The sequence below is a fragment of the Hippocampus guttulatus genome, chromosome 5 (genome assembly GCF_054856545.1).
Source record: "Hippocampus guttulatus isolate MCC_2025c chromosome 5, RoL_Hgut_1.0, whole genome shotgun sequence".
NCBI lineage: Eukaryota > Metazoa > Chordata > Actinopteri > Syngnathiformes > Syngnathidae > Hippocampus > Hippocampus guttulatus.
Genome location: NC_141265.1, coordinates 20529598 through 20551191, shown reverse-complemented (window position 1 = coordinate 20551191; position 21594 = coordinate 20529598). Strand labels below are relative to the sequence as shown.

General features: G+C 49.3%; 3 protein-coding genes and 1 pseudogene across 7 annotated transcripts; 2 read left to right on the top strand and 2 right to left on the bottom strand.

The window, feature by feature from the left end:
* The first annotated feature begins 722 nt into the window (after positions 1–722).
* Positions 723–2759, top strand: endog (endonuclease G). The gene is made up of 6 exons (XM_086110842.1): positions 723–909; positions 1121–1314; positions 1387–1528; positions 1604–1713; positions 1918–1999; positions 2360–2759. Exons 1-6 carry the CDS (start codon positions 742–744, stop codon positions 2561–2563), a joined length of 900 nt encoding a protein of 299 aa, XP_085966968.1. The 5' UTR covers positions 723–741; the 3' UTR covers positions 2564–2759.
* Positions 2760–3449: 690 nt separating this feature from the next.
* Positions 3450–8370, bottom strand: LOC147205439 (transcription termination factor 1-like). Of its 2 annotated transcripts, none has more exons than XM_086110840.1 (11): positions 8204–8370; positions 6494–7489; positions 6111–6235; positions 5812–5997; positions 5646–5721; positions 5230–5354; positions 4843–5047; positions 4439–4525; positions 4285–4350; positions 4134–4219; positions 3450–4042 (listed from the first exon to the last, which is right to left on the bottom strand). In XM_086110840.1, the coding sequence occupies exons 2-11, from the start codon at positions 7447–7449 to the stop codon at positions 3738–3740; spliced, it is 2217 nt and encodes a 738-aa protein (XP_085966966.1). In that variant the 5' UTR covers positions 7450–7489; positions 8204–8370; the 3' UTR covers positions 3450–3737. The 2 variants fall into 2 exon arrangements, with proteins under 2 accessions (XP_085966966.1, XP_085966964.1); XM_086110838.1 differs by lacking the exon at positions 8204–8370 and adding an exon at positions 8018–8195.
* A 1357-nt stretch (positions 8371–9727) lies between these two features.
* LOC147205438 (myosin light polypeptide 6 pseudogene) lies at positions 9728–10503 on the top strand (annotated as a pseudogene).
* Positions 10504–10591: 88 nt separating this feature from the next.
* Positions 10592–20000, bottom strand: LOC147205437 (regulator of G protein signaling 3-like). Of its 4 annotated transcripts, none has more exons than XM_086111671.1 (20): positions 19760–20000; positions 19604–19664; positions 19301–19409; positions 17993–18243; positions 15664–15745; positions 15198–15303; positions 15007–15103; positions 14629–14895; positions 14199–14238; positions 13852–14114; positions 13686–13769; positions 13410–13521; positions 13034–13203; positions 12680–12944; positions 12384–12577; positions 12257–12300; positions 12090–12182; positions 11816–11877; positions 11554–11720; positions 10592–11485 (listed from the first exon to the last, which is right to left on the bottom strand). In XM_086111671.1, exons 1-20 carry the CDS (start codon positions 19807–19809, stop codon positions 11237–11239), a joined length of 2766 nt encoding a protein of 921 aa, XP_085967797.1. In that variant the 5' UTR covers positions 19810–20000; the 3' UTR covers positions 10592–11236. The 4 variants fall into 4 exon arrangements, with proteins under 4 accessions (XP_085967797.1, XP_085967798.1, XP_085967799.1 ...); XM_086111672.1 differs by having other exon boundaries at positions 17993–18198; XM_086111673.1 differs by lacking the exons at positions 19301–19409; positions 19604–19664; positions 19760–20000 and having other exon boundaries at positions 17993–18524.
* Between the last annotated feature and the right edge of the window lie 1594 nt (positions 20001–21594).

Genomic DNA, 21594 nt, shown 5'->3' with positions numbered 1-21594 from the left:
AATTGCTCACAAAAGAAGCCTCGTGTGCTTTCTTCTGTCTATTGCCACTCCAAGTGAGTTTACTTGTAGCAAAGAGAATTACACTGCGTATTTCAAATAAGCATGGAACTTTGCCGTCGGTAAGTCCACTAGCTTAATGCTAACACACAAATCATAGACGGCAGGCAAAACTACAATCGACGTGGTATATTAACAACCCTTGAAACGGCACACAATTGTTGCATTGATACATTTAGGCAGCCAACACAGTAGAATGATACTCGCAGGCATATATTCTTTGTCCTCCATAAAAAAAGACTAATCGAGCCCTGGTCCACACAAACGAAGGATTTTTACATGGTTCAAACCTGGCTCACCTGTGACGGTGCCCTACACACAGAGACACAAAATGAAATTCTCCAATGTGAACACATTGCCATTGTAGACGTGACTTTGAAACTCTTCTGGCTTCTGTCGCCTTCAATCTGTTTTGTCATAGCATGAGTACTCTCTCACTGATACTGTACATGTTAATAAAAGAAGACAAAACAAGTAGAACATAACACGAGTGATTATTACATGATTTTTGTTGTTCTTCTTAACTAGACCATTTAATTCTTAGGCATCACGTCAAGCCAATTTGATTACTGTCCACTACTGTACCTCAAAATGAAGAAAAAGTCATGCTGAATCCATCGCGTCATCACCAGTGGACGTTCCACTACCACCAGCCGCACGTGACGTAATCAGACCGCGACCGGCATGATGCGCCAGTGGCGGACCTTGGCGACCTTGTCGGTTGGAGCGGCCGTCGGCGCCTCGGCGAGCCGCCTTTGGAGTCTTACGGGGGAGGAGGAGGAGGAGGCCGCTCTGCTGGCCCGGGTGCCGCTGGTTCCGGTACCGAGCGTCCACGCCTCCTCCGAATTGACGGTGCGTGCCCATGTTGACGTCACTAAAGCCACTCGTCTCCAATCGTGCAAACGTGAACGATTTCTGCAGACTGACTCACTTAAAAATTCTCATGTTAGATATATATTATTATTATGACTTACCGATGTGAAATATGGACGAATTTTTCAGTATGTTTTTCGTCTCCCTTCTTCAGAACGAAAACAAAAATGAAGTGTCTCAATTGTTGTAGGTGAGCAGGCCTTTAGGGGGCGCTGTAATGAAATACGGCTTCCCGTCCCTATCCACCGTTCGCACGAAAGAATCGTATGTGAGCTCGTACGACCCGCGAACCAGGACGCCCGCGTGGGTCATCGAGAGGCTCGCGGGCGACACACTCGGTGGGACGGCCGACAGGAAGTGCTGCGACTTCAAGGAGGACGACAGGTCGGCCTCGTGAGCCTGCGTCCCTGTGATATGTGCACCATTAAGCATCATCAAGTGTGCGTGTCTCCGCAGCGTTCACGTCTTCCACCGCGCCACCAATGCCGACTACAAAGGCAGCGGCCTCGACAGAGGTCACATGGCGGCGGCAGCCAATCACAAGTGGAGCCAGAAGGCCATGGACGACACCTTCTACCTGACCAACGTTGCCCCTCAGGTACGCATGCACTGTGCTCACTTCTACCACACAGTCCACACACACATAATTGCGTGTGTGTTTGTGTGCGCACAGAACCCCCACTTGAACCAGAACGCGTGGAACAATCTGGAGAAGTTATGTCGCTCGCTCACCAAATGCTACGCCAACGTCTACGTGTGCACAGGTCCACTCTACCTGCCCAGGTGAGCGCGCCACGGCGCTGTTGGAAAATGGAGATGTTTGAGATCTTCACTTGAGGAGGCAGTCGCTCCGTAATGATGTCATCTTCCACATTATTTTTGTCTCATCCATTGTTCTTGTTCTCTCTGTCTTCATATGATATGACGGGAAGATCATATAAGCCAAGGACAAGCAAACTCAAGGTAGCACTCTAACCTGTTTTTCAGGCAGGAAGCTGACGGCAAACTTTACGTGCGCTACCAAGTTGTGGGCCGGAACCACGTGGCCGTGCCGACGCACTTCTTCAAGGTCAGCTTGCGTCCTCACCGACGCCATTTTTGAAAGTGGGACGTGTGTCGAGTAGCGAATAGAATGCAAAGAATTGGACAGTTTTTACACTTTGATTTGATTCGATGGACAGGTTTCCGCTCCTTTTGGTGTGTGTGCCTCCACCACTGGGGGGCAGTAGAATACAAATCAACATGATAATGCTCACTTCTGTGAGTGTTATTTTGTGTTATCTAGGTTTAGTACTGCGTTTGTAATCATGCATTTACATCCGACTCCAAGGCTTGTTGATGTGACACACTCAATATGGCGGACACATTGACACCTTTCATTTTGTGTGTTGCCGATGTGATGCGTGTCGCCGTTCTTTTGCGGGCACAGGTGTTGATCCTGGAGCGCCGCGGCGGTCAGCAGGGCGTGGAACTGCGCTCGTACGTCCTTCCCAACGAGCCCGTGGACGAGAAAATTCCTCTGGAACGTTTCCTTGTTCCTATAGAAACCATCGAGAGGGCGTCGGGCCTCCTTTTTGTCCCCAACATCGTCAGGGCGAGCGGCGGTGCCGTCAGCGCCATCGCCAACAAATAGAAGTCAAAGGAGGAAGTGCTTCCAAGCTGGCGAGCGATTGATGAGTGGACGCCGTCGGCGGTCCTTCGGTCAGCGGAAGGAAAGGCGGCACGTTTGTCGACACGACTGTGGGTTTTGTCTATTCTATTGGTGACGTGGGCAACTACTGAAGTGCAAAAATAAAACCAGCAAGCATTCATCCAATGCAAAACTTGTACGCCGTGGCTGCCCTTATTCTCCTGATGGATGTCGAGGCCGAGAGGCGGGTGCCTACGGGGCTTCCTGTGTCAAGTGAGCATGTCATTAACATTTCGTTAGCATGTTCTCCATGCCTTGTGTCTTTTTCCTTTCACGTCCCGAAACATGGTCGCTTGATTGACGACCCACAAATTGTCCACAGGTGAGAATGAGTGGAAATATGCATTCAGTGGTGACTCACTAGAAAAGCAACACAAAAATAAATTTTACTCTCTATGAAAGATAACCCTTCCATTTTTTTTCTTGTTAATTTGCCAGCCATTTCAATATGTTTTTAAAAAAAAGTTTTTTTCTGGGCTGCTGTTTTTGTCTCCCACTAAGGTAGACGACTTATTTTTTTGCACATAGCGCCAACTACTGGGCAGGAGGGACCGAGCAGCAATAGGCGTTGCTGATTTGAAAATGTTGGCAGGTTGCAAGACGTGCTGCGCTGATGCCAACGACATGTCCGTCATCTGGGCTCGCACCATGGGGCTGCGGTGCCACCTCGGCCCCCCCTCTCTGGCTCCGCCCATGCACGCCTAGCCAGGCCGCCCTATTGTACATGCGTGCTAGGATTTTTTTTTTCCCCCTCACGTTATATTGCATGAGAATTTGTGTTTGTGTAGCAACGCACTCACATTGTCGAAAATTCAAGGCGGTTTTCAGATTCCAATGTTGATTCTCGCATCGCCTTTATTTTAGCCAGTCCTAACTCTCGCTCAAGCTGGACTGAGCGAATGAGAACAAGCTGTATGAACTACAGATGGCTGCGTATCAGATGCATTTCCTGAATCCGGTGATGAAAGCAAAGGGAGCTCTTGCACTGGGGACACTTAAAACAGTTCATGGAACTGAGACAGATTAAAAAAAAAAGTCAGTATGATGTCACCTGCTCAGGATGAGTGGTTGGTGCACGTTCAAACAAGCGTTGCAACGGGCGGTGGTTCATCTGAGTTCACGTGTCTGACGTCAGAGTTTCCGATTGGCCGTTAGTCTGAGCGTCGTCGGCCATGGTTTGGCTGACTTCCTCAAAAGAAATCGGCGCACGTTCGAGCCAGCGGTCCGATCGGCGTTTGCTCCTCTGAGTGTTATCCACTTCCACAAAGTCGTCTTCTCCGAACGTGAAGATGTCGAAGAGAGCGTACGCGTCGCTTGGGGGTAGTTGCTGCTCTGCCTCGTCATCCTCCACGTTTTGGCTGTAGCGATACAGCTGGTCTTGGAGCCGGGGCGCCACGCGGTCCTGCAGGAAGTCGATGATCTCTGGGGGGGGGGGGGCAGAGGATCGGGATCATGCAAAGAGGCCAGGAAGTGCTCGGGGGGGGGGGGGGGGGGGGTCACTACGATAACCCACCTCCGTAGGAAAGCTGAGACCAGCCGGGAACGTAGCAGACTTTGAGGCTTCGGAAAAGCTTCTGGACACAAACCGGAGTCACGCCGCTGAAAGAGTGACACGGCCGTGTCAGAATCTTCCGTCGCTGTCGCAACGAGAACGTTGAACTCACCCCACGATCTCAGAAACCGCCTCCCAATCGATGTCCCTGGCGTCCTCAATATTCAAAGTGTACAACCTGCAATCAAACGAGCGCAGCGTGTGAACACCCCGAACGCGGCATCTTGCCACAGTGAGCTATCACTGAATTGATCATTTGATTTTACGTGCTGATCAGCTGGATTTTGATCCTCAGTCCTTTCGGACTTTTCCTGTGGGTTTTCTCAGCCAGTCGGTGCCTCAGGACACTGAACCTGAAACGCAACGAGCAAGGCGACTTTTTTTAATTGTATTTTTTTGGCTGGCGCTCATCAAAGTGGATTTCCCGCTTCCGAGAAAACCTGAAAGAAATACTTGAAGGCAAAGTTACGCCCGCATGCGCTCGGCTTCACTCCGCCGCCGTCCGCTAACCTGGGGGTCACTTCTTGTGTATTCCCATGAAATCAACCGATGTCATTCATCATTCAAGGTACAAAAGCGGGCGAGAAGCGGTGATAAAATATTCAATGCGAAATGTGATTTTTGGTTTTTTTTCCTTTCTAGGTGGAGATGAGCGGAAGGCGTCACTGACCACTTAAGGCGACACTGAGTCCAGTTTCGGGTGCGCACGTACTGGCTGATCTCCATCCAGGGCAAATGTCGGCAGAGCTGCCGCAGCGTCAACTTGCCGTCCTCGGAATCGGCCGAGCTTTGTGGAACCATGACCTCCAGGTGAGCCTTGACAGCCTCCTTCAGCCTGCCCTCCTCCTCCGACGTCCAAGTGCCTCGACCCGACGCTGAGCAGCGAGCGGGACGACAAAACATCGCAACGTCAACAAAAGGGGCTTTCCGTATCAAATTCGGGAGAACAGCCACCCCGAGTCGAGCGATACCGACGACTTTGACGCGGCGCCGCTGCCGCCAAGCACGACAACAAAAGGTGAGAGGAACGAGCGCGCAGGACAAAAACGTTACCCACACGTTTGGGCAAAGCGTTTCTGCAAGGCGAACTTGCTGCGGCCCATCTTCTTGGCGATGATGCTCCAATCGTTGCCGTGGAGCTTCTGTAACTTGATCAGATGATGGACCTCCTCGTCGGAGAACCTCAAACAGGACACGACCACGTCAAAAGCGCAAACGCATCGTCGTCTACTTGCCGACGTTAAATCCGCGGTGACGCCTTGACATACGAGTGAGCCGACAATTGTCACTGACATTCTTGTCGGGTTTCATTGTGAGGTTGGAACGGATCACTGGCACTGTAATTCATTTCAATGGGGAAAGGTGATCCGAGATGTGAACGTTTGGCGTTCGGAGTCGGGTCGTGAGACAAATGCAACTCTTATCTCAAGGCGCCACCGTCTACAGAGAACAAACGTGCAAAGCGGCTCTCACTCTCCCATGTGGTTCGTGGTGTCGAGCTTCAAAGCGCGCGTCAAAACCTGCCTGCACGTCCTGGGGATTCCCTCGGCTGCGTGACGGGACGACACGGGACAATCAGCGCCCGCCTCCAATCATTGAACATACATGCAAGCGGACAGCGTGTGCGTGCGCGTCCCACCGATGGCCTCAATGAAGCCATGTTGCTTTTTCAGCTTCCTGATTTCTGCCTCCAGGTCCTTGTAGCGGTGCGGGAAGAGAAGCTGATCGGTGGAGGCGATGCCCGTCACGGCTAGGATGTGCGCAATGTTGTCTCGGATTTGCTGGTTCTCCTCCCGAGTGAAGCGCCCCCAACGGATTCGCAGGCCTGCGTAGATGCGGAGATGATTTCTTTTAGGACTCGGTGTGGGTAGACTCTTCAAACGGAGCCAAAACCCCCCCACCCGATTAATAGGAGCTCTTTTCAAGCGGGAGCGCCACCTTGCTGCTTGAAGATTTGGAAGCGGTGCAGGTCGTGATTCAGTAACTTCCTGATCTCCCTGAAGGGCCTCGTCCGCACGTTCGGGACAAACTCTTCCAACTGCGCCACCAAAACTGGGGACAGCCTGAATCACGTACACACGGAAACCACGTCAGCAGAGAAAAGCAGGGGCCGAGAACATCGTAGCGGGCGTCTTTCCAATTCCTGCTCGGACTTACTTGCATACAAGTCGCAAAAAGTGTTGTCAAGAACGCGGTGGAATGGCTCGCATTCGCCAAGGATTCACACGCCGGACAAACGGAGGTGCGATTTCAATGTGCGATGTATTCGGCGGCATTCAGAGCCGCCGTGTCAACTAAGTCGATAAGCGGCGACAACTCACGCGTCATCGTCGTCGCCGATGGCGGTTGCGCCCGTTTCCATGGAGACGGAGCCGTCCCTCGCCTCGGGCCCATTGATTTCTTCGGTCGTCGCGGTTGCCGTGGCAACCTCCTCTTCCTCCATCTCTTGCATGCCGGGCAGAAGGATGCTACCTTCTTCTTCCACTGTTCTTTTCTTCGTCTGGGTGTGCGCATCAGAGGGAAAGATGCTTTCTTCGTCTTCGTTGTCTCGTTTCTTCTTCTTGTTCTTCTTCTTGTGCTTGTTGGCGGCCAAGTCAACGGGAAGCATGTTTTCCTCTTGTCTTTTTTCCTTCTTCTTCTTCTTCTCTTTCTGCACGTCACCAGGAAGAACACCGTCGTCATCTTCTGCTTCTTCTATTTTCTTGCTCTTCTTCGTTTTGCAGGCGAGCTCATCAGCAGTAGAGACGCTGTCGTCGATGTCGTCTTTTTCCTCTTGCCTATTCCTCTTCTTCCGGCTCCTCTTGTCAGCAGGAAAAACACTGTGGGCTTCTTCCAGGTTCTTCTTCTTCTCCTTTTGGGTGTAGGCACTGGCAGGAAGAAGGACGTTATCATCCTCTACTTTGTCTTCCGTTTTCTTTTTCTTGGTCTCCTGGTCGGTGAGCCCCATAGCCGGAGCAACTCGGTTTTCTTCGTCTCGGATTTTCTTCTTGTGTTTGCGCGTGGACCCATCGGCAGCAATCATGTTGATTTCATCTGATTCTTCTCTCTCCTTCATTTCATGCATGTGCTTGTCGTCTTCTTCTTCTCTTTTCTTCTTCTGTTTGAGAGCTTGCCCATCAGTGAGAAGAAGGCTGTGGTCGTCTTCTAAACCTTTCTTCTTTTTTTTCTTCTTCATGTTGGGTGTAGAGATATCGACAGGACTGGGAACTGCTGAGCGTCTCTCTTTGGCTGCCGGGGGAAAAGGCGACAGGCCGCATAATGGCAACTCTGCCTCCATTGATGAGCAAAACTAGAGGAGAGATTCTGTGGTGGTCGTCCTGCGTAGGAAATGAAGTTCACACATGAGTTCAAATCATGTGCTCCGTGCATTTGTTATGTCAAGTAGAAATGGGACGTTTAAAACAGAGATTCCGACAGCGAAACCAATTAAATGTTTAATCGTCTCATCGTATTATTACTTGTACACAACAAATTGAAGGGTTGCTAATTTTGAAATTAGTCAACTATAATAGTTTGCTTAATTCTTATTCAAGTGAGTGTAAGGAAGGTAACAAATCGTTGCAAAATTTAACGTTATTTATTACACATGATACTATCACACAACTTGACATTTCGGTACAGATAGGATCATGGAATTTGACTCAGATAACTTGCTTTCACATGATTTACTTTATAAGGCTTTGATTTTTTTCAAAATCAATAAATATGGCAAAGGCCCCAAAAGAATGATGAACAATGAAACCAGACCCCCCCCCCCCCCCCCTTGGTAAAATAAACCTGTATTTTGAATTAAGATTGACAAAAGGGGCATCCAAATGATGCCTATATGAAATGCGGCGGGCTACCTGAAGTGGAGTCGACTGCAAAGAGGCCGAATTCGATTGGCGTTCGACACAGTGGAAGAGCACACTCCACGTCAAACTGTTTTGCTCTTAAGTTGCGGCGCGGCTGAAAAAGTTCAAGTTTGACGATGCTTGGAAAGAAACCCTTCCAGCGTGTAGTACGCGCATAAAGAACACGGGTTGGCTTACCGAGCAACTCTTTTCTGTTTCCGGGTCATGTCATCGACTGCTTCCTGTTTGCTGAAGCCGCCTGCTTCATGCGTGTTACCAAGTTTTAAAACCGGACGTCAACTCAGCCGCCATATTAGTCAGGGCAAGGCTACGCTTTGACCGATGGGGAGACAGATAGACAGTGGCGGTTCTGGGGGGGGGGGCAACGGGGGCCAGTGCCCATGTAGCACCGATTCTGGCCCCTCCTGTGGCCCCCCCTCCGAGCGCAGATTACGCAGTCGTGCCGAGTCGCCGACGCGAAAGGTGGAACCAAAGTGCGTGATTTAACATTCTAGTCGGACCCTTTAGTGCGCTGCGCCACTTTAAAATGAGCGGGAAAATGAGAAGCAGTCCGCAGAGAAGGAAATTACCACGACACGAGTGCTATTTGCGTGTGCGTGCGTGCGTGCGTGCGTGTGTGAGTGTGCGTGCGTGCGTGCGTGTGTGTGTGTGTGTGTAACTTTTTTAGTCTCCCTTTTTATTTTAATTTTTATTTAACAGGATCAATATATAAGACATTGCCTTTTTAAATTTGGATAATTATATGCATGTAAAACATCTAGCTTCAGTGTATTTGCATTTTTTGTCCCCGGCAGGCTGGTACCATATCATCCCCTGGCTTGAATATTCTCAACAGATGGACACGGCGTATTGTTACGCTTGCAGACATTTTAGCCCTCCTAATACATTTTTTTTCTCATCACTGTAATGTTATGACTACAATTTCAAAGTCTGAAGAAATAAAAAGTCAAATAAGATTTCGAATCTGTCTTTTTAGCCCTGGGTTGAATGTGCCCCCCCATCAAAACCCCTGGCCCCAGCCCAGCCCCCTCAGTGAAATTGATCCAGAACCGCCCCTGCAGATAGACAGACAAAAAGATAGGTAGCTCGATAGCCAGCTCGCTACAAAGACAGCTAGATAGATAGACAGTTTAATGTCCTAGAAAGTTTGAGCCAGAAGCAAAATAATATAAAAAGTAAAAGTGCAAATATAGCCCAATTGCCACTTCAATGGCCAAACAACTAGTGAAGGTATTATAATGGTAGTAATTATGTAATGGCATATTGATGAGTTAAATCCACCAGCATGTATTTAGCATGTAGCTTTCAACTGTGAAACACTAAAAAGCTTGAATTCAAATTTGTACTTAAGGCAATCCTCATCCCCAGCCACCACCCCGACTCCAAACTACCCTATAAGGACATATTCCTGCAATGACTCGTTCACCCGCATTATCTCCTCGGGATTGACATGCACAAGAAAGCATACACTCTCACAAACAAACATGCACATATGCACACACACACACAAACGCGCACGCACTCACACTTATTTAAAGGTTAATGCATTTGTCTGTTAGTGTGTGTGGGCGCATGTTTATCAGCTTGAAGGTCTTCAAGGGCCACACATTATCTCGGTAGAGTGTTTCCATTCCATCTTTGGTCATCGCGGTTGGCCAGACACAGCCTATAAGAACATTGCACGTCCCTTGCCCGCCACTCGCCCGCCACTTGCCAACATGGCCCCCAAGAAAGTGGAAGCCAAGAAGCCCGCAGAGGCCAAGAAGGTAGCAGAGTCCAAGAAGGATGAGAGCGCTGCGCCGCCACCCAAAGCTCCGGAACCCGAGACCAAAGCGTGCGAGGTGGACCTCAAGAGCGTGGTGGTGGAGTTCAGTGCTGAGCAGATGGAGGAGTTCCGCGACGCATTCACGCTGTTTGACGAGACGCCGACGGGCGAGATGAAAATCACGTACGCGCAATGTGGAGACGTGATGCGGGCGCTTGGCCACAACCCGACCAACGACGACGTCCTGAAGCTGCTGGGCCGGCCCAAAGCCGAGGAGATGCATGCGAAGCTGCTCGACTTTGACTCCTTCCTGCCTATGCTGCAGCACGTGGCTCGTGCCAAGGACCACGGTCACTTTGAAGACTTTGTGGAGGGTCTTCGGGTGTTCGACAAGGAGGGCAACGGCACCGTCATGGGCGCCGAGCTCCGTCACGTCCTGTCCACCCTTGGGGAGAAGATGACAGAAGACGAGGTGGACCGGCTCATGGCCGGGCAGGAGGACGCCAACGGGCACGTTAACTACACGGACTTCGTCAAACACATCATGGCCGGATGAAGACGGGCGTCTACTTCTCCTGTTCCACGCAATACTGTATGCAGCACATCCACATGTCTGCGTGCAGGTCATCTATTTCTCAGTGCTTCTGTGGTTGACTGTTGTGTTGAAAGAATGAAACATGTCAAGCCTCAAATAAAGACACCATTCTTCTTGGTCTGGATTTTTTATTTGCCTTTGCTGCTTCGCTCTGCGGTCTGCTCATACACAAAGGCAGCTGACCATGTGATGCCGTCTTCAGAAAATCGTTGATCAATCAATCCCATTGTCATACCTGTCAACTCATACGGTTTAGCCATAGTTCATACGGATTTTGTGGTGAATCTTACGTATATGGCCGTATCGCACAAATCATACGGATTCTGAAAATTTCCGGGTTTTTTTTCACCAACTCCAAATCATTTGGAGTTGGTGAAAAAAGCAACGCAGGAATACAACTCTGAACACAGTAATGCCACTAAGTAGAATGATGATTAGACATTAACCAGACATTGTATTATGGAGATCTACAATAAATATCATTGAAAATTTCATGGGTTTTTTTTTTCTGCCGTTATTTTGACATATATAATGTTATAAGGATTTTTTGCTCTTTATAAGGATTTTTTTGGTAGTTTATACAGGTTGGCGCTCCGAAAAGTTGACAGGTATGCATTGTGTTTGACCAATCAAAGCCTCTTATATAAGCCACGAGATCTTTGATCATAAGAATGTTTTGGAACAGTCATCATAAGATCTTTGATCAATCAGAACCTCTTTGACCAAGTACAACTTGGAGCTTAAGCCAAAAGATCTTTGATTGGTCGGGAGCTCATGGACACAAGTCACAAAATATGATCAAGTGACACAAACATCATACAACAACGTTGCAACTACACTTGTTGGTTCCTCACATGATAAGAACCTCTCTTGTCCGGTTCCGACCGACCGTTTCGGCAGAATCAGCTTGGCCGTTATCGGCGAGCCCCACATCCTGATTGGCCAGCTGGGCATAGAGGCGGGACCGGAGGAATCGCGGGTAGCTGTCGGCCTCCATGAGGCTGAAGATCTGATCCTGCGCCAGGTGGAAGGATGTGGTCTCAGCGCCCAGACGCAGGCTCCGTTGGGTCAACTCCCGTATGTTTGAATCCACGTTGACCTGGAGGACGGTGTCACGGCATGTCAGAGTCACGTGACCAGGAGGCGTCTTCAAACGTCATCATCTACCTGTCTGGATGCGCTGCACGAGATGAACTCCTCATAGATTTTGTTGGCCCTGTCTGCCATCTTGCTGAGGGGGCAGGTCTGCTTGAATTTCTCCACAGCCAACCAGAAGTCCAGATTTTCCTCGCTGTACTCCGACCTCAGGAAGTGGCGGAATACCGCGAGGCCGTCTGAGCAATGAGAAGAAAGATGGAGTAACGTCGGCCCCCTCCCGCCCATTGAACTAATCGCCTCGCCGCAGTGACAAGGGCAATTGAAGACTTACATTGGTTGGCCAAGAGAGCCTTGAGACTCTCGGCCCAGATCAGCACCTCCCTTGCAGACGGCCTAGAAACGGAAAGATAAAGACAGAGAGAGAATCTGAGCAAACAATGAATGTTTGACTGTGCGCCTCTCGTATCCCAAATTTAAAGGGAATGAGAAGAGCGGCTTCTGTTGGCCGCAAAGCGGTCTTCAAGGCCACAACGGTGCAAACTGCCCGTTTCTGTCTGCCAAAATATCGAAATAAATAGAAACTAAATTATCTTTGAAGAACCAACCTGGTGTTTCTCAGAGCTCGCTCCAGGCTGTCACTTTGGACCAAACGCTTGCGTCTGCACAGGAACGGAAGACGACTGCGCACCTCTGAAGCGCTACAATGACAACCATAACAACTTACACGTGTGTGTGTGTGTGTGTGCGTGTGTGCGTGTGTGTTTGTACATACAAAGTCTTGCTTTTCTTCTTGAGGTCATTTCCACTTTCAACATCCTAAAAAAAAGAAAACACATTTGACAACTTGCTTCTACTCTCATGACTCCTGTAAAAACCACTCTTTTTGTGTGTGTGTGTACCTTGCCCCCACGGAGCAACGCGAGCGTGTGCGTTAGGGTGACCCCCTCTGAAGTCAGGTGTTTCCTGAGGGTCTGAGTGGAGGTGGGATGGGCGTGAAGGTCAAAGGTCAGGCGGTGGATGGTGCTGTCGGAAAGCGAGCGGGTCGATTCTGGTTGTGCTCGCAAGGACCCTTCGGACGCGCAACGTCTGAGGCCTGAACACAAACGCAAGTACATTTGTATCATTTCGACTTTTTTTTAATCAACAAGCCGTCAAAAATAAGCACGCAATAAGTGACGTCATGATTGAGGCTGACCTTCCGCTTTGGAGATGGAGCTTAAGTCCTCTTGATGGCGTCTTCTCTCCTCCTTCTCCTCTTCCTCCCCCCTCCCCTTCCGCACGGGACTGAGGGCCGGCTGGGCTGATGGGGGAGGGGAGGGCAGCCGGGCCGGGGTGCACACACTCGTGGCAAGGGCGAGACACGGGGGGGCTGCGAGCTGGGTGGGGGGATGTGAGGGGGGCTCATAGGGGGAAGACAGCCGAGAGAGGAAGAGCCCCAACTCCGACGGGGAGGCCAACAACTGAGTGGGCGGGGGTGAGGGGGCATAACATGGTGTCAGCACAGACGACATGAGAAAATCACAAAGTTTGGCATAGTTGGGAGAAGTACCTGCTGGGAGTGGCCAGTCTCCTTGGCAACCAGCTGTTGTTGGATGTTGTCGTGGAGACAGAGGCTGACTCGAACCTTCTGCTCCAGACTGAAGGCCTCCAAACTGAACAAACATTGCCAGCAGCTCATGGAACTTTGCAGGAAGAAGATGTGATGGGGTGCCGACGCCACTGAAACAAAACGTCTTCATCATCATCATCGTCATGGTCACCTTTGTCATAGTCATTTTCATCGTCAAAATCTTCATCAACATGATCAAATTCATCATCGTCGCCGCCACCGTCATATTCATCGTCGTGGTCAGCGTCAGCATTGTCGTCGTGGTCGTGGTGACGATGGCCCCCAACCCAAGCGGATAAGGAAGCGGGCGGCCTACCCTCTTGGATTTGCAGCGTGTTGAAGTAGAGCGGACTCTTGAGGACGTGACAGCGTCCGGCGTGGTCTTCCCTGCTGACGAGTAGGACGTCGTCGTAGATCAACACGGTCACCTTTCGGGGGACGCCGTCATTGCAAGATTTAGTTGTCACATTCTTACATGAGACTGTTCACTTTAAAGTGAGAGAGCATTTCAGTATTGTGGCGCAGAGAGTCTCAACAGTGTGTGAGCATGTTTCAGTGATGTGAGGGGAAAAATGGAACAAGTTGTCGACACCTTGCGGGGTAGCTGCTGCGCCTGGTGGAGAAGCATTTCTTCCGACATCTGCAGCGCTCTGTCGGGGCTGCACAAGTCCACAGGCTGTCCCAAGGAAACATCAGCGCCACATCAACACCACCACCGACACCGCAACAGGGTTCAAAGGTCAAGGATCTCCGCTGACCTCAACAAAGATGGGGAAGATGAGCGTTTTGGGCACTTCGCCGATGCCGCAGGAGGGTCGATGCGATTGGATGATGGTGCAGTTCTGGTAGTTCTGGCAGTTGCCGTAGGTGCCGTAGTTGCGCAGTGTAGAGGAGAAGGCGCAGGACAACTGGGGAGGAGCCGAGCCCATTGGCCAGTGGGTGAGCGCTTGCTGCGGCGACCCAACTTGGCCCTCGTCGAGGAGGTTCACACCTCGTCTGGGGTGAGTCTGGTACAGACGCCCTAATATATATGTAGATATTGACGTATATATTGGAAATGTATGCATGTATAACCCAAATTGGATGGACGAGACAGCAGACATACCAATGGTCGTGCTTCTGTCCTCAAATATGGGATGGACGATCTAAAGAGAAGACAGATATGTACAAGGAAAGTCACCGTTTTCCATGACGGCAGGTTTGAGAGGTTTCCCTCCTCCAACACAGCTGACTCAAATGATCAGGATCGTCATCAGGCTTCTGCAGAGCTTTCTGATCAGCTGATCGTTTGAATCAGGCGAGTTGATGGAAAACATCGAAAGCATGTAGGATCATGTCATGGCCCTCAAGGACGGGAGTTGCTCACCCCTGGACATGGTTACAAGTGCCGAGGGTTGATGGCACAAACTTGACACCGTTCTATTGTCTGAGCCGTGCCGGCCACCAAAATATGAGCATCCCACAACATACTGTAAGACTACAAGACAAACTAGCAGAGCGTAGCTGAGCAGAGTAGCCCCGCCCCTAAGACTCACCTGCTCTTGTGGCGCCACAGGGGACAGGATGATGTAATTGTCACCATTTGATGATGTCACACAGGTGCCTTTCAGGGTGGAGGTGCAAGGTGGTTCTTCTTCTCCTTCTCTTCCTTCTTCGCCTTCTTTTCCTTGTTCATGTTCTTCTTCCTTACGATCCCTCCATAGAGAACCCAGAACCTCCAGACTGGACGACACCACAGAGCCCCGATCGCGTCTGCGGCGGCCATGTTTAGTGTGGGCAGGCTGGTGCAGCAGCTTGGTGGTCTGTGAAGAGCACCGTTGAAATCTCATCTCAATTAGTCAAGACTTGATTGCTCAATCCAAAACACGAGCGGCTATTGTCGCAAAAATGACGACACCCTCATGATGACTCACCTTGCTGGCTGCTGGTGGATGATGCAAAGTCTCACAGCACGTCCTGACCTCAGGTGAGCCTCTCCACACCACCAGGACGATATGACTGGGACAACTCCTGACACAGGAAGTCGCGCATACGCATGCACACTTTCTTATTGCGTCGAGGTGACGCAAACGTTGGCCACTGAGGTGTAAAAGCGAGGCGTCACCTGATGGCGTGAGCCAGTTCTCCACACTTCCAGATCTCCACAGGAAGTCCGTTGAGCTGCAAAACGGCATCGCCTTGGCGGAGGCCCGACTGATGAGCGGGACCGCCTATCGCCAGGGAAACCACGATGTGCGCAGCAAACAAGAGAAACGTGTAGAAGTGGAAACAATACCTCCTGCACTCTCATCCTGAATACAGGGACACCTCAGGGATGTGTCCTCAGTCCCTTCCCCCCTGAATAAGTGTGTCTTTTTGATAATTGCATGCTCACATTTTATACCACAAGGTTGCAAATTGTGAGATGCCGAAGTGATTGTTCCTGTCAGAGCGATCTTAAATGTCTATTCTATCTTCCGATGAAGCTACTTCCTGAGTCACTATGAAAAGGTTGGAGTTTTTGTCGTTAAAGTGTGGAGGACTTGTCGTAGAAGGTAGGGGGTTTTGTTGGCAAAGGGAGGAGGTCTCACCAGCGTCAACGGACTGGACTCGCACGGGACTGTCGCAGCAGATGGTGAATCCGAAGCCGTCTTGTCCTCGGATGACGCTGACCTAAGGATGCAGAACACATCGTCGCCATCTAGGTCGTTATCGTTATTACTGTGATCGCAATTGTTATCGTCATGGTCGTCACTGTCGTGGCAATCACCATCACGATCTTCATCGTCACGATTATCATGTGGATTGTCATCGTAGCTTTGATCTCATGACAGTAGGGCTCCTCGCGGTTGTATCACTTATGGAGCTGTTGAGCCGTGCATGGGAATCGTAATAGTGAAATGAAAGCAAAGCCCATCAGGAAAACAAAAAATGCAGCGAAATGTACATGTTGTTTGCGAGGCTCTTGGCTGTTGTCACTCCATCAAGGGATGCTAGCCAAAAAAAAAACAAAAAAACCCCACACTAAAGAACAGTGTTTTCCGCCCAAAAAAAAGTCAGTAACATTGGCAACGTAAGATGGCTGCCATCTGTCTTCAGCCAATTGATAGTCCATTCATATTTGTCAGTGCTGGCGTGCAATCTACAGGAAATACACTTTAGACTTTTGGACCAAATTGTAAAACTGACGACTTTAATCGAGTGATGAAGATATGAATATGGCGTCTTTTATTGACAGCATGTCAACATAGTTATTGCTAACGCGTAAATCTGTCGAAGTGCGTTTCTTACAAGAGATCAGCTCGAGCAGAGATCCCCAATTAGAGTGCCGGGGCACATTTGTGTGCCGTGAGAGCTCAAACGGCGCCCCCGCGGGAACTTCTCAAATTCACTTCACTGATGAGAAAATTATTTATAAATAACAAATAATGTATCTTTGTCCATCTATCAATGCCGGCAACATATAGTGACAGAAAGAACCAATAAATGATCTTCTATTAGATGACAAAAAGTATGAAATTGACATATGCATCCTCTTTTTGTGCCAATTTTGTTTGGTGGTGGACCGTGCAATTTTTCGAACTAAAACAAAAAAAGCGCCTTGGCTCAATAAATGTTTGTATCGCACTTTTCATACATCAAAATGCAACTTGGGATTGGGTTGGCAATCACTGAGCTAGAAAATCTCATCCCGACCGTTGGCCCTTCTGTTTCCATGACGACGTCAAGCGCGTGACTGAGTAAAGCCGGCATCCTCAAAGTCGTCAGCCTGACACACGCAATTAAAACTCCCGCGGAAGTCCCACCGTGCGACCTTTCTCCGAGCGGATTCTTTGCGCTGTTTGCATTGTTCCGCAGAGACGACCTTCACTGTGGACTCGCACAACCTTCACTTGCCGCTGACTCTGAGTCAAGCCGAGTGTGGGAATTTCATCTTCTGGAGGAAGAAGGACTCCTGAGCCAGCAAACCTTGTCCTTACAAACATTTGTCAAAGAAAAGCACACAAAACTCCGCAGGGAAGCAGAGGCGCCAACGGAACCGGCGTAACCGGCGGACAACCAACCCACATGAATGCCATCTTTGCTCAGTTTTAAACTTGAAAAATACATATCCAAAATGCAAATCTAACGTAATATGAATCAACATTTTGCCAAGCACGAGAACTTCCTTTACACACACAACAGTGATTGAATACCCACACATGGAGTCGTATGGAAAAAAATAAATAAATAAAAAAAATTCACTTTTTATGCGTGTACATTTTTTATAAACCTGTCTCTCGCTCACTCTCACGTACACGCACGCACACGCACACCTACACACACTAAGTGCATCTATTGCGGGACATGAAAGATTGAAGAAGTCCATCAAAGATGGACACAGAAGGCCCGACGGTACCGACCTGAGGCAAGTTCTGCCCGATGCACAAGCGGCACAGGCGGGAAATGGTGTGCATGATGCCACGCGACAACTGCACCGGTCCTCACCTCGAGCAACCGAGTCCAACCCTAGACCGCCTTCAGCTGAGTACGTCTATATATCTAAACCTGGTCCGGACGCCACAACTGTCTAGAATCCATTCGAAAACGAGTAGCAGCACCTTAGTCCAACTCTCACACAAAGGGGACTGTGTGCTCAAGTGTGAATGTGCTTCTGAGTGTACAGGAGAATAATGGCAGGAAACACATAGTCACATACAAACACTGCATGTGTCCCTTTGATAAGACACACACACACACAAAACCACAAGCTCATGCTTCCTGAATTTTAGGAGCTGGATTTTCCCACAATAACACGCGGAGCTAGCTAACCCCGCTACATTTCCCATAAGGCTTTTGATTGCATCCGCTAGCGCCTTTACAAGAAGAGCGCCAGTCCCAAAAGACGGAGAGTTGTCAGAATGCAGAGTTCAGACTCACCGTCAGTTGAGTTCTGGCGTCCAGGTTGGCGTCTCGGTTGGCGCTCCGGTCGGTGCCCTGTTTTGTGTCCCAGTTGCCGTCCTGTTTGCCATCATGGTCGGCATCCGGGGCGACGTTCCGTTTGGCGTCTTGGCAGGCTGTTCCGGATTCTGCCGGTCCTGGCAGTCGGGTGGTTTTGGGCTCCGGGTTAGTGAAGCGCTTTGGGTCTGAAAGAGTGGCAGCAGAGTCGGAGGGGCCGCCGGTGCAGAGTTCTGCAGTGAGCAGATAAGCGTCATCGCAATCATAGTAGCTATCGTGATTCTCATGATCATCACAGTCGGAGGAGCGGTCATTGCGCCAGGACCAGTTGGCATGCTTCCAGAACATGGCCGCCACCAAAATTGTCCTGATGAAAATGGATGATGGAACACAATTGTTGATTGACAGCTGACAATGTGACCCCTCTCACCCCGAGTGAGAGCGACGTCTTGTGGCAGCAATGCCAGCAAGAGGATCCAACCTTCACTTCTCCAAAAGACAACCTTCCTCTTCTTCTCGCTTGCCCCGAGATGCTCAACACCGACTGCTTTCGCATCTTGTCATGATGGGATGTCACGAGAGGGAGGCGCTTTGACTCTCTGTGTTTGTGTGCATGTGTGTGTGTGATAAATAGGACAAAGGTGTGCTGAGGGTCACATGGTTCCTGAGCAGCTTGTGGTCCCCATGGCGACAGTGGGGACTCTTCGGAGCGGTGAGCACTTAAAATCTATTTCCATCACTGCACTTTACATCGCATGACACACATCTGTGTGTGTGTGTGTGTGTGTGTATACAGGACATATGTTTGTATTCATATAAAGTGGTGTCTTGGTTCGTTCTGCGACCAACTTCAAAACTCAATTTATCTTATTCCTGAGGACTTGGGTGTCTGGAAACAATTATGGGCATGACGGTGGCTCCCCTTGCCCACATGCCAGGGCATCACAGCACCTACATTCCTCCAGGATTTTTTCACTAGAGTGGCAGCGTCTTAGAAGTTTGCTCATAACTCCCATTTTGGCTTGCAACACAAAGCCAAATAAATAAATAAATAAAATGACCAAGCGCATAACTGACAAAAAACCTTCTAAGTGTAGGCACTCGTAACTCAAGATGCCACTGTGTAAACGTGCGTCACTGCTTAGAAAGCCACCGTATGTTTCTCAACGATCTTAAAAGGCCCAGCTCCAACTTTTTTGAGGTGATGCCAACAACTAACGGCTGAAAGAATCCGACCTGATCAGCTGTTCGTCTAATCAACGGCAAGCGCGCGGACGATGACGTACTCACCTGGCCACCGAGAGGGCGACGTCATGGTTCTGATGGTTTGTGTGGTCACCCTCAGGTGTTTTCTCCATCCAAACTCCGCCTCCAGTAGGTAGAACCAACCATTGACCAGCTGCAGGTCAACGTGCACAAAGCAGGAAGTAAGTTTTGGTGGCCTGGCACGTACGGGCCCCAGGCCACCATTCATGTGAGATGCTGAATTTTATAAATATGCGGAACATTCAGTAAGTGTAACAAATTAACATTCAGTGATTTCCCAAACAAATGACAGATAGTTGACATCAACGTTTGGCGGTTGTAACTCACCTTCCGCGATGAAATGAGGGGATCGATCCTGAAACTCATGCAGCCAATCAGCTGACAGCCCCTGACAAAGCACAAACACGAGCACACTAATACACGGCGGCCCCACACACAGCAATCGAGAAACACACAAACAATAAGAATACGTTTTCACTCAACTGTAATGAATCATTTCGTATTTGATATCGGCTGAACCCGAACGCCTGCATTTCCACAACAGACCGTTGTCTTCCTTTCTGTCCTCCTTTGACCACCGGACTGTATTGGTCTGTTGTCTGAGTGTCAGTGGGATCATTTGCATGTCGGAAGTAGCAAAATGGCCCTTAAAGAGCCCCGACTTGTCTGACATTTTTTGCAAAGAGAATAAACGTTTGGCTGCGCAGCACTTTCAGTCGCAGACGTGAGCGTCATTTGGCCTTTGACTAAGGTCTAGCGCCTCTCGAAGGCCAAACATCATATTGCACATTGGGAGTCATTTGACAGCCGCTAAGGCGGCTGATGACTGCCACCATCCGACTCCGATTTTAATTCCCATTATGAGCAGGGTATTCCGATGAAGTTGTTTCGATTGGATTTCTTTGAAAAGTGCATTCAAAAACGTTCCTTCAACGTATCCCGTAGATGAGCCGCGTGCACGTCACTGGCGATACCTTCAAGATCTATCACGGAAGTTAATTTCACAATCAAAGTGTGACATATAGCCACTCCATAAGGCGTTTTATTTGATTTTTTTACTACTACTCACTAGTTGGTTACTTAGGGTGTTAGATGATTCCACTCTACACTGTCAATCATCGTGTGCCCAATAAAAAGATAATCATAAACGAGAACACGTCTTTTTCCGGCTACTCAAACACTTTCTGCTTTCCTTCAGCCAATCAGACGCTCTCAACATAAACATGTTTAAGAAATTATTAAAGAGAACATAATTTAGGTAACCTTAATATGAAAGACTATACTGTAATGCTCAAACATAAAATGATAATAATTAACAATTTAACAAAAGCTTGCATTTTAAGATCCCTTTTTTTTTTTTTTTGTCAAAATTGAGCTCTTTCCAAAGCTTCACCTACTTTTTCTTTGAGCTCTCCGTGTGTCTTCTGAGCACTGACAATGTCAGCCTTTTTTGATGGACATTCTCACTTATTGGCCTGAAACATACACACGCACCGCGCACACACGCACACACACACACTCAGTTAGCACATTTGTAAACGAACACGATTAGCATGTATACAGTAGTAGTAATAGTAGTATTAGTGTGTATGTGTGTGTGTGTGTGCGTGCCTCTGTCTCTGTGTGTGACTTACAGCAGGAATTGGTGGTTGTACTCGGGGTTCTTGTTGTTATTCACTGTTGGAGTCTTCATTACAATGTTGTGGTTAATGTCAGATGTCAACTGAGCAAAGGTACACGCACGCACACAGGTAAAGAAAGATCCTGAAGAGTCGGCATCATCTACACGAGGACGACGTCATTCTCACTCTAACTTGTGAATCGCATGACCGCGACGTCTTGGCCATGAGGCCTCGGGCCTCGTGTACTGCGGGTGACAACAAACAGGAAGAGGGATTCACACACGGGAAGGCCACTGTCTGCGTCGCTCTTGTGATCGGTCCGCTTACTGCAAATGACGAGCTGGCTCGCCTCCGCGGTGATTGACAGGCGCAGTTGACCTAAGAGGAGAAAGTTTTGATTGGTGGGTGACATGCATTGATCTGTTTGAAGATGGATGAATGGCTTGGAATTGAACCTCTTCCTCGAATTCTCGAGGGGTGGATCTTGGTCTTCCTTCTCCTCTGGACTCCGTGAGATGCGGGTCTCGTCCTCATATGAAGATCCACCTGCAGAAAATCCAGAAGAAGGCTCACTCTGGTCACCAGACAGAAAAAGACCTCGGCCAAGGGCTCTGTGGCCTGAATGCGGACGTGCTCCTGAGGTGCGCTTGCCACCTTGCTGAATTTGTCATCGGGTCGCTCGGTTCCACCCTCAAT